Source organism: Eptatretus burgeri, chromosome 12 (genome assembly GCF_056783735.1).
Source record: "Eptatretus burgeri isolate ZD-2024b chromosome 12, Ebu_testis_v1, whole genome shotgun sequence".
Lineage (NCBI taxonomy): Eukaryota > Metazoa > Chordata > Myxini > Myxiniformes > Myxinidae > Eptatretus > Eptatretus burgeri.
Genome location: NC_140972.1, coordinates 44,881,804 through 44,894,036, shown reverse-complemented (window position 1 = coordinate 44,894,036; position 12,233 = coordinate 44,881,804). Strand labels below are relative to the sequence as shown.

Sequence of the window (12,233 nt, the reverse complement as noted above, 5' to 3'; positions counted from 1 at the left end):
ACGCTCTGTACACCCCCTTGAGGCTCGGTTTGTGTGCCACCGTCTACACTTCCAGAAGAAGAGACGTAATTACTCTTTTATTAAAATGTTTTTCAAGTTGTTTTTTTAATCCTGAAAATTAGACTGTAGTGAACACACAGTCGTGTTAAAAGTTTGGCCTTTAAAACCCGACTTAAGTCGTCCTACAAAGTCCGGTTCAACCCCCAAAAATAATTAAGCCTGAACTTCCCATTCTGCTGTTTTGTTCATAATGTTGTGGAAATTTACCCACGATTCCGCTAATTTACCCTCGCAGTGTACCATATATACCTTTGTTTTAATATCCGGCCGAGCCGACTGTGTCTGTACGTTAATGTCCGTTTCTGAATCTCCAGCCGAAAAAACAAAAATTGTCCGTGAAATTAGTAACGTCACGTGGTGCAGTATATAATTTAACGAGTCGTACAACTTCTCTGCAACTGCACCATGTTCGATGTGTGCAACGAAGAAGAAGAAGCGCACATATCACAGTGTATATTTCGCTCAGCTGGTTTCCTCGTTCTCTCGTGTTATTTATTAATTATCAATACCGTACTATGTTTTTTTTTTGTGAGAAATAATATGTTTTGATTGTTAAAGAGGTTGAATGTTTTAGAAGAAAAATGTTATTCCATATCGTTCAACCAAAAAAAAAAAATTTATTGGAAGAAGAAGAAAATCTTACGTCACTTCCTGTAATTGCTAGCGGTTAATAAATAGTAAACATTGGGGGGCGCTCGCAATTGCAGGAAGTGTGTTCCTCGTTGGCTTTGATCACGGGATAGTCAGGAGTTGGTGTTCTGGGTTGATAATTTAAATAAACATTTTTTTTTGTCGACAACAGACTGATCGAGTGGGTGAGTCGATCGTTTCCCCATCACATCACATCACATCGCGTCATGGCAAGCTGTGGGATCCTGTCGGCGAAGACCGTGTTGGTATTTTTGAGTTTCGTTTTTTGGGTGAGTTTTTGATTATTAGTATTATTTCATTTCTGCATTCTGTTCTTATTGTTTTACATTTTTTTTTTTTTTAATCTGCGTGCGCGACTTCTTTCGTTAAAAGTTACCTCCGAGCGATGTTAGTGAAGTTCGATATGATTTTCTTTGTGACGACGGGAGGTAGGCCGTACTTTGGCGCTTCACAACACTCTGTGACTGTGGTTGCGATTTTTATTGCGCGAGGTGCTCCTGGTGTGGGTTGGTTTCTCAGACTAACCAGACTTGCCATGTTTAAATTTTCCTGTTTTTATTTTTTATTTTTTTATTTTATTTTATTTTATTTTTTTTTATTTTTTATTTTTCCCACCTCGGGCACCGCAGGGATTCGGAGCTCAAATTCCACAAACGTGTTTCAGCAGCTCCACTAAGAGCAAACCAGATATTTGGGATTATCAAAAGAACATGTACGAATGTGGCAAAACGGATTCTCTCCTATGCAGTGTTTCTCAAGGTGGGGCATGAGGATTCAGAATTAATGAATCGATATCTGATCGCTTTCATAGCTTTGCTATGAGTTCCCTTCTTGGTTACGATACCATTTCTGGTGGAGTATCGAGTGGTTACGATACCATTTCTGGTGGAGTATCGAGTGGTTACGATACCATTTCTGGTGGAGTATCGAGTGGTTACGATACCATTTCTGGTGGAGTATCGAGTGGTTACGATACCATTTCTGGTGGAGTATCGAGTGGTTACGATACCATTTCTGGTGGAGTATCGAGTGGTTACGATACCATTTCTGGTGGAGTATCGAGTGGTTACGATACCATTTCTGGTGGAGTATCGAGTGGTTACGATACCATTTCTGGTGGAGTATCGAGTGGTTACGATACCATTTCTGGTGGAGTATCGAGTGGTTACGACACCATTTCTGGTGGAGTATCGAGTGGTTACGACACCATTTCTGGTGGAGTATCGAGTGGTTACGACACCATTTCTGGTGGAGTATCGAGTGGTTACGACACCATTTCTGGTGGAGTATCGAGTGGTTACGACACCATTTCTGGTGGAGTATCGAGTGGTTACGACACCATTTCTGGTGGAGTATCGAGTGGTTACGACACCATTTCTGGTGGAGTATCGAGTGGTTACGACACCATTTCTGGTGGAGTATCGAGTGGTTACGACACCATTTCTGGTGGAGTATCGAGTGGTTACGACACCATTTCTGGTGGAGTATCGAGTGGTTACGACACCATTTCTGGTGGAGTATCGAGTGGTTACGACACCATTTCTGGTGGAGTATCGAGTGGTTACGATACCATTTCTGGTGGAGTATCGAGTGGTTACGATACCATTTCTGGTGGAGTATCGAGTGGTTACGATACCATTTCTGGTGGAGTATCGAGTGGTTACGATACCATTTCTGGTGGAGTATAGAGTGGTTACGATACCATTTCTGGTGGAGTATCGAGTGGTTACGATACCATTTCTGGTGGAGTATCGAGTGGTTACGATACCATTTCTGGTGGAGTATCGAGTGGTTACGATACCATTTCTGGTGGAGTATCGAGTGGTTACGATACCATTTCTGGTGGAGTATCGAGTGGTTACGATACCATTTCTGGTGGAGTATCGAGTGGTTACGATACCATTTCTGGTGGAGTATCGAGTGGTTACGATACCATTTCTGGTGGAGTATCGAGTGGTTACGATACCATTTCTGGTGGAGTATCGAGTGGTTACGATACCATTTCTGGTATCGTATCGAGTGGTTACGATACCATTTCTGGTATCTGAAGTACTGTTACGAATCTGGAAGCTTTGTGTACACACACAGACAGACAGACGACCATCCCCCTATAGCTCGGTTGTATCGGTAAATGTGTGTTTCTAGTTGGGGTCCCGTCCCTTGTTTAATGGGTAATTGTTCATGCGTTGCGGAGTTATTTTGATAGTCAGGGTTTTTATTATTACATCCATAAATCTTCGACAACACCAGCATCACCCTCACCTTCACCTCGCTCTGGCCGAGGCCATGGTGCCCGCGGTGGGCGGAGTTCAAGGAGGAGCCTCGCGGAGGCTCTCGCCCGATCAGGGAGATGCGAGCGAGTTCCTCGGCGGTCGTCCAATGACCACAGCCCACGCCGGATAATGTTCCTCTGCCTGTTTGGAGGGCGGTCTGCCGGACGGCCGTCACGCCCTCCCCGGTCCAATCAACGTCCTTGGTGCCTGTTTTGGCCAATGACAGGGTGACGAGCGCATTTTGCATGCCAAAACCGTCAAGTGAGAGAAAGCGGGGAGGGAGGGTGCATCCCCTCCCCCCCCCCTTGGACAAGGGTGAATAAGGTGGTGGCGCGATTGAACCAAGAGGAGAGTTTTGGTTGTCGGGCCGAGCGCTGAACGGAGCTCTCGTCTCGCTGGCGCCTGGCCCGTCTGCCCCGCTCTCGTCCCGCTGGCGCCTGGCCCGTCTGCCCCGCTGGCGCCTGGCCCGTCTGCCCCAGCCAAACCGCACGAGGTGGGAAGGTGTGTGTGTTGTTTGTGTGCCCCATCTTCAAGTAGGAATTGGATAAGTGCTTTCGCTGTACATTATTTGCCTTGCTTTAGTCGGTTTAACTCTGCTCTTATGTGTTCCTTCCCCACCTATTGTAAATAAATATCCAGGTGTTAAATGTATTGGCTCGTTTTTGTTTTCTTCATTGGTTTAGCAAGGTGCATGTTGGGGAAGCGGCAAATTGTACATTTGGACCGACGGGACTTCGGTAATCATCCGCTCGGTTTACGTACGGGTCGAGCACGCATACGAGGGTGTGAATCCTCGGTAGATCGCCACGTGGGCCTCTAGGTATTTTGAAGTTTGGAAAATAACCCTGTACCACGTGGTTGATTTCTTGACGAATCATGGTCCTGAAAGGTTCGGTAGAGTCGACCCTACTGCTCCACCTCGCGGTCGTGCTCACAACCGACGCCTGGCCCACAACAGTACCAGAGCAATACCAAGAGGAGTTGTGCGAGTTGCAACAAGATGAGTCTGTGAAAACTCCTTTTCAAGATCAAAGGAACCATTATGTGGCTGTCTGAGGAGAGCGAAAATAAATATCCAAACGACTACTTTGGCAAGGGAAGTATCGATAAATTTTCCATCTTATTTAGTGTTACCGATTTGCTGCAAGCTAAGAGAAATTGACTGGAAATCACGACACGTGATTTAAGGCTGAAACTGAAAAAATTGGTTCCTCGAATCAAACAAATCTGCAGCCAGTGTCAAAGGGCAGGGCTCCCATTGAAGTGAGTAGCAATTGAATAAAGTTTTAATAAAGCCTTTTGAATACACATGTAGTGTCTCCGATCATGGTGGGGCTTATTTTTTTATTTATTTATTTTTTACTTTTTTTTTTGGAAAATAAAGTGGGGCGTGGGACAAAAGGTTGAGAAACACTCCTCTTAAAGTGTCTTCAATCCTGGCTGGACCACACCTTGATTATGGCAATATCCTTTGGAATGTGATAAAATGGACGGTGACAAGGGCAGTCCACCAGACTACCTGAGGACATGCATTAAAACTACACAGGCCGAGAATGGATATTAGAAGCAAGTTCTTCAGTCGGAGGATTGCAACTGATTGGACCGATCTCCCTGATTGAATCGATTTTATCCTCCAAGGCCATACTTGACATTCATTGATGGAATCAAAGGTTCCTGACCAACGGTCCTGAACACATGCACAAATGGTATGGGAAGTATTACCAGATATTGTAGAGAAGACCGGGATGATTGCAGGAATATTCTTCCTTTCCCAAATACTGATTATTAAGATCCAGATCCGAATACTTGAATGTGATTCTTCACCATTGAGATATATGGCCAAAAAACAGACCGATAAAGCACAATATCTTAAAAAAAAAATATATAAAGTGGTTGAGTTAGGTGACGAGACCAAGCCAATTTGATTTGCGTTCGGTCAGATCTGAATCCGACCTTATCAGTGGGATACAAAATGTAAACTGTTTGGCCTGGTGGAGGTATGCACTCCACCAAGTGCCATTCCAGCTTTGTAGCTGGGTTGCATGCTTGGAACTAAACGTTGAGTTCTCCCACTATATTGTGCCAACTAATTTATTTCATTCCACAATATGGGCTGGTATTTGTAAATTTGGCTGGTGTTAAGGGTTTTCCACATTTTGTCGTTATTGTTGCACTTGTGCGCATTGATCGTAGTTTTACTTAACCCTTTCTCTGAGCCTCACCACTTCATTTTGTAACTATTTTCTTGTTCAACAACAGGGACTCTCCCCTCCCCCCCAATAAAAACATCTCAATTCATCATATAACTTTTATATATTTTCCCATTTGTGCTGTTTAACACCACCCAAAAGTTAATGTGTTTTGTCAGTAAAGGGTGACACATCTTAAGATTTATGTTACGTGGGGGCTCTTGTTGCCTGGGGGGGGGGGTGTGGGAGCGGGGGACATGGAGTTGCATAGGATGCATGGCCCTAACATTGCTACTGATTTAGATTTTTTTCATCATCATTTGTAATTTGACAAATGTTGCTAAATTTTAAGTTGTAGTTGAGGGTTGATTTTATAACTGGTTGAAATATTGTGTGAATGAGTGAAGCACTTTCCTTCCCTGCATTCTGACATCTCCCTTCCCCTGTCCCCCTAATTTTATTTTATTTATTTTTTTAATCCTAAAACTAGTATCTAAAATTTGTATTGAAGGATTTATGAACACATTTGTGATGTTTACAAGCATATAGAGCAAAGTTCAATGAAAGCCTGCAGGAAGTACAAAAAAATGTAGGGTTGATAAAGGAATTTGAGAGGGAGGTGGGGCTGGTTGGTTTGCTATTGTCTCCCACAGGATTTGTGGGTGGAACGGGGGGGGGGGAAGGCTTTTGGGAATAGTATTTTGGATGAGCCTGTGGTCAAGCCTGGATACATAATGATAAATGGGGGAATTTCACTCAAGCACAGCAGTTCTGCCTTTAGTTTCTGCCACGGATTGGCAACTACCAGGTAACTTGTTTTTACAAGCATTGGTCTCTTTGGCATATGTCGAATGACGGTAGCGGTTAGTCAGGTTGGTAATTGAGTCCAGATTGCATCGCCAAGCTGTGTCCTACTTCCTTACCATTATGGTAAGGCAAGTTAAATTTACCCACTATTAATTATATAAGAAATTGTTCATGTATTTTTTTTTTTAATTTATTTTCCCTCCATTATCTAAACCTGGAGAGCAAAAGGCCTGTCAACTCACTTTAGTTTTTGCAAGATTATTCTGAATATATATATATATATATATATATATATATATATATATATATATATATATATATATATATATATATATATATATATATATAAATAAACTCATTGCTTGTAGTTTGTGAGTAAGCCTTTTGTTTAGTGCAACTAATTGTTCTAATTCTGGTCTATTGGGTTTTTTTTTTTTTTTTTTGGCTTGTGCCGCTTGCAGGCTGTTGCTGCGGTGTTCTGCTATGCAGGAGCTTACGTCTTCATCAGCTATGATCGTTACGACAAATTCTTTCAGGACTGGTACATCACCCTGCCAGCCATGGCCATTGTCCTCGCAGGCATTCTGGTGTTTGCTATTGGGGTGATTGGTTGCTGTGCTGCTGTTCGAGAAAGCCGTTGTGCTCTTGCATCTGTAAGTAGTCCTTTGATGCTTGGCCAATGTGATTTTGTAAGAAAGCAAATTTTAGTTTTCTGTTTCTTTGAATAGCACAGATTATACAAACTGGATATGAAACTTCCAGAATCTGTTCTCTGAATTGGCTGACTCGATGTCTTCTGATAGTTTTGGTCAGTTCATTTCCATCAATTGTCAACTGGCTTGTAAGGAAGAAAAAAAAAACATAAAGTGTAAAATGGCTCCCTTTCTGCTTGAAACCTCCCATCACTTTGACTCTGGGCTGCAGGGTTTCCATCAAGCAGTTGCTATGAAGAATATTTATGGTTGTTCTGCCCAACCAATGAACCATTGTTTTTTATCTGCTTCCAGAGATGGCTGTTTGGAAATACAACAAGGTAGTCAGACTAGTCTGTCTGCAGTTATTGTGCAGTTATGTTGTAAATTGATTATAATGGAAGACTAGTGCAATGCGGTAAGGCTTTCTTCTGGTACCAGTTGCAATGAATTGTGCATGAAGTTCCTGCGGTGGCAAAGCTGATACCCTGTTCCTCCACACTACACCCACATCACCTCACCCCCCCCACACTGTACCACCTTGTATTACTAATGATTCAGAGAAGGGATATTCTACCTCCCCCACTTTGTCTGGTTTCCATGTCATCCCAGTCGATGCTTTGTTGTTGACTCCTGCCCTTTGGGGAAAAAGTGACGTAGCACTGTTCTTCCTTGTAAATGACAATGTCCTAAATCTCCAAACCAGAGATGTTCCCCCCCCCAACTGTCTGAACATGTCTTCTTTCTTTTCCAGTTTTCTTTGCTGCTTCTCATTTTGTTTGGTCTGGAAGTTGCCGCTGCTGTTCTTGGCTTCATCTATCACAGCAAAGTGAGTTCCACGTTACACTTTATTTTCATTTTGCTCTCTCAGCTTAGCTTCTAATAAAGGAGTGGTGTATTTTGTAGCCCAAGTGCAGGCAGTCTCCACCACAAGTTGTGCCAAACAGTCGATTTGATCTCGTTGTCAACAAATTGGGAACACAATTTGATTCAACTCTTTCCAAACAGATATGTCGTCACAAACTTTCATAACTTTTTATCATATAAGAGTGAGATTGCAAATACCACAGAGCATAATCTTAATTTCTCAAGTGTGAAAATGTACCAATTGAGTAAGCTCGACTTGTATACACTTTGGGAAACGTGTGCCTGGATGCAGTTGAAAACACCCATGAATGTGATTTCTCACACAGCACACAATATAATTGGTCATATCAGGCCATGTGTTTGACATGTCTGTTTAATGCCAGGCCTTCCATCCATGAAACGAGCTTTCACTTGTTTCATGATATGACTCTATAGTGTTCTGGAATCCTGGAAGAACTTGATTGACATTTGGGGGAGGGCATGGTTAAATGAGCCGGCCAAATGAGGCTGTCCTATTTTCAGAAATGTCTGCCCATTCAGAACAACTTTATAACACGTGCAATGCAGCAGCATCGTCTACCCGCCTTTGAACTGGTCTGTCACGTGGTTTGCTTTGCTGTTATCTTGTGTACTTCTGTGGCCTGTTTTTATTTTTGTTTCTTGTGCCCAACTTTAATCTTTCCAAGAAACCCTTCATGAGTGAAATGTCTTGCAAATACTTTTGCCAAGACGTCTGATCACACGGACATGCGTGCGAATTTTTAGCTGGAGTGCGTCCATGATTTCCATTGCTTTTCCAGTGTATCGGATATCCAGCAGCAAATTGTAAGACTGGCAAGGGCTATTCGCTTTGAGGAAGATGTGGGGCAACTGCTGGAGTCGCATGGGGATGACCTCACAAACGAGGACTTTATGCAGCTTGAATAGCAATGCGCATTTCAGTGTGAGGAAGCTGAACTGCTGATACTACCACCAAAACCACTAACAGAAGCCTTCAAACATCTTGAAAAAGCGATTACCTTAGTTACAGCCAACGATTCAAATATGGAATGAAGCAGCAAGTTCAAGAGTGATTGAAGATTGTGCACTGCACATAAGGAAATGTGCAAGCACAACAGATTTGCATTGACAACTTCTTTAATCCTCATACAACAGCAACTACACCAGCAGAACCCTGTCCGTCAACCTCTGCAGAAGCCAGTGTCGCCATTCTACACCTGTTACTGTAACAATTCCACTCCCCTCCCGTCCTGAATAAACAATCTTGGCGTGCCATTTTGGTGAATGCCCTTCTTCTTCTTCTTCTCTTTCTTCTTTCGGCTGCTCCCGTTTGGGGTCGCCACAGCGGATCATCCGTATGATCCGCATAGTGATTTGGCACATGTTTTACGCCAGATGCCCTTCCTGACGCAACCCTGGTCGCCTCTTACGACACAGGGATATGGTACACCTATTTTAACCGGGGTATACACCGGCCCAGTGCACTGGTACTCATTTCGCCGACCTCGGAAGGATGACAGGCTGAGTCAACCCCCTGGTGTATTAATTCAGTGGCCCAACGGGGCTTGAACTCAGGACCTTTTGGATCCCAAGCCGCTGCCCTAACCACTGCGCCAACACCAGGCTTCGGTGAATGCCCATGTCGCTGTTTAATTGTCTATTTGCATTTTATTTGTTCTGTATTTTTGTCTCGTATGTGGTGAAGTTCGGGTGACCAATTTTGCCCTAGTGACTCGTCCTCTCCCCAGAACACTAGCCTATGGGAATATCATGTCTGAACAACATCGATTTGAATAAGGTTGTGTTTTCTCAGAACACATCCATGTCTTGTATTGGAAACTTGCTGTACTTTTGAATTGTGTGCCACAGGTTGAGTCTGATGCAAAAGCGAGGATGTACAAGGTGTTCAGTGAGTATGATGGGGATGGTAGCCATTCAGAAAGTCGTGCCGTTGACTACTTGCAAAATGAGGTAATGCACGAACGTTGCAAATTTTCAACCTTAACCTGAGGAAGATTTCAAAGCATTTTCTGTTCACAATTTTTGAATTCAAATATTTTTGGGGGTTTTGGTGGATGCAGCTGCGTTGCTGTGGTGTTGCCAACTTCTCCGATTGGAAGAAAACACCATGGTTCGACCATGCCGGGAACAACAGCGTACCGCTGAGTTGCTGCAAAAAAACTGCCGTCAACTGCAATGGAAGCTTGCTTCAGCCCAACCTAATCTATGATGAGGTGAAGGGCCTTTGTGTTATTTTTATTTTTTGATTAATACAGTATATGTATGTTTGCTTCATTACATTTATTTTCGATCCAAAAATGTCTTCAGGGTTGTCTGATTCGGATCGAAGAGAAAATCCAGAGCATTCTGACATACATTATGGCTGTGGCTGTTGCGTTTGCCTTTCTGCAGGTAAGCCTAGCTTCAGTGTCTCAGCACCAGTGGGTGTCGTAGGAAGGAACTTGCAGGAAAAGATTGTCAAACCTGGTTCGAACTTCAAATTGTGGATGTTATCCACTGAATAATGAGTGGGAAGGAATCTTTTTAATAATTTTTCTATTATATTTTCTCAAAACTCGCATGCTGTTTCCAAAACGACTTGCCTTGTAATGTAATGAATTGGTCTGCGAGTTATTTGTGAAATCTACATCGATGGGCAGCTAATGAATCATTGCTATTACAAATTTTGTATTCACCAATCACAAATCCTCCTGTTTAAATGTAGCTTCATTTTGCTTGGTCATTCAGTTTAAAATTCCACTTCGTGACCTACTTCCCAGCATTTTTATTCTTGCATGCACAAGTTTCCCCACTCTATCACCTGTATTGTGGAAGGAATGGTTCTTCCTTTTGAGTGTTGGAAAAAAAAAAACACCATTTAGACAATGTTGCGTTTTTTGCTTGAGGCATTTGAAGATGCCTGGAGTTTGTGTGATTTGCAATACAAGAGATTTTGAAAAGTAAAACGAATGCCATTTACCTGCAGTTTTGTTTAATTTTGTTGAAGCTGAAGTGATGGTGAACTTTAATTTTGATGAAGGGTTTCTTTGTGAAGTATATTCCTTTGCCGACACTTGTGAGGATGGTCTGGGGTCATTGCGAACCACGCGGCAGAAGCAACAGGTCTGAACGATCAGGAAGATTGAGGGTGGATCGGAAAATTAATGGGTTGAGGGAGATTGGTGTGCAGATTAGTTTGATGAAGAGTGGCAGAGCCACCTGAACTGGGCAAGGCACATTGTGCAGATGGGGAAAGGTGGACTTCCAAAGCAGATGTGTTTAAAGTTGAGGAGATAGAGGGTGGTGGAGTGTTGTGGGCAGTGCAGCAGCTCAGTACCTGTTTGATTCACACTATAGGAAGGTATTTTGAAAACTTAAATTTATTCTTTCAACTTCTTCACCACCCCAACTAATTTTTTTTTTAATATATATATTTTTTTTGCAGATGCTTGGTGTTTTGGCCACCTGTGTGATTGGATTTCGGCCCAGGAATGAAAACAGGTCACAGTCTTACGAACCTCTCATCTATGAAGGAACATATGCCTGAAATTGTGTGTTTAAAAGGTACAGCTGTATGGCGTGGTCAACTGACAATGTAATGGGTTTTTCCTGGCTTGTATTGGCATTGGGTTAGATGAGTTTTTAGATGAATACTTGTCAATATACGCACTTTTTTTTTCTTTTCTTTTTTTTTTCTTTTACATTTGCATCTATCCTCCCCTGCCCCTTGCTCCCCAGCCCTTTTATCCCCTCTGCTATTTGGTTGACATTTTATATCAAATGGTATTGTATTTCCCAAACTGAATTTTCAAACTTTATCCTACTTTGATTGCAAGGATTTCTACACTGTAATTTGATTGATTTATCACAAGTTGTAGCTCATTAAAACTGTATTTTGTAGGTGTTTTGCTGTTGAAATATATGCCAGTTGGTGGCTTGTGCACGATTCACTTTCATTTAGCTTAAAATGGAGCTCTATGCCCATTCCTGGAAAGTATTTAGCATTTTGAGTTTTCCCTTTAAGCCGCTCTACTGTGAAACTGCTTTTATGCTCCATTTTCTTGTGTAATATTTCTTGACCAAGTTGAGTTGTGGTTGAAAATAAAGGTCTATCTACAGTTTCTCCTAGTTTGCTGTGAGTTGATTTTATTTTTGGCATTGCAATCCAAACAAGGTCATGTAAACTACCTTGGCTACCTCCATACTGGTCAAATCAAATGGGTTGTTGATGTTGAACCTTGGACTCTTGGGTAGTCGGTCCAGTCAAAATTTTTTTTTTTTTTAATGTTCTACCCTTATCAGTTTTTCCGTCTTTGTCTGTCTGTGCGGTCCAGTGCTCCGTTAATACAATGGCGATTTCGATGAAACTTGGTGGGTAGTTCATACAATGACCTAGTTGTGTGCAAATGATAACCGTTGCTATGGACACCACCGTTGCCAAGCAACGGGACTTTGAAATTTTAAAAAAATCATAAATTTTTTTTCAAAAATCGGGCCACGAGCGATTGTGGGCAGTACATTCAGCCATATTATATTGTCAAAATTTCCAGCCGGATCCTATGAAAACTGTTGGAGAAGATAGACTTTGAATGAACCCTGGTCGAAAACAATAAAAAAAATGAAGTTCGTTATATCAGACTGAGTCAGATATACATGAAACTGGTATGGTAGGTTCATGGTATGTCCTAGTTATG

At 42.3% G+C, this 12,233-nt stretch overlaps 1 protein-coding gene across 1 annotated transcript; it reads left to right on the top strand.

Annotated features, from left to right (window-relative positions):
* The first annotated feature begins 704 nt into the window (after positions 1 to 704).
* Positions 705 to 11,660, top strand: TSPAN3 (tetraspanin 3). Its single transcript, XM_085850303.1, has 7 exons — positions 705 to 980; positions 6,442 to 6,633; positions 7,427 to 7,501; positions 9,409 to 9,510; positions 9,621 to 9,773; positions 9,868 to 9,951; positions 10,985 to 11,660. The coding sequence occupies exons 1-7, from the start codon at positions 918 to 920 to the stop codon at positions 11,084 to 11,086; spliced, it is 771 nt and encodes a 256-aa protein (XP_085706429.1). The 5' UTR covers positions 705 to 917; the 3' UTR covers positions 11,087 to 11,660.
* Positions 11,661 to 12,233: the final 573 nt, after the last annotated feature.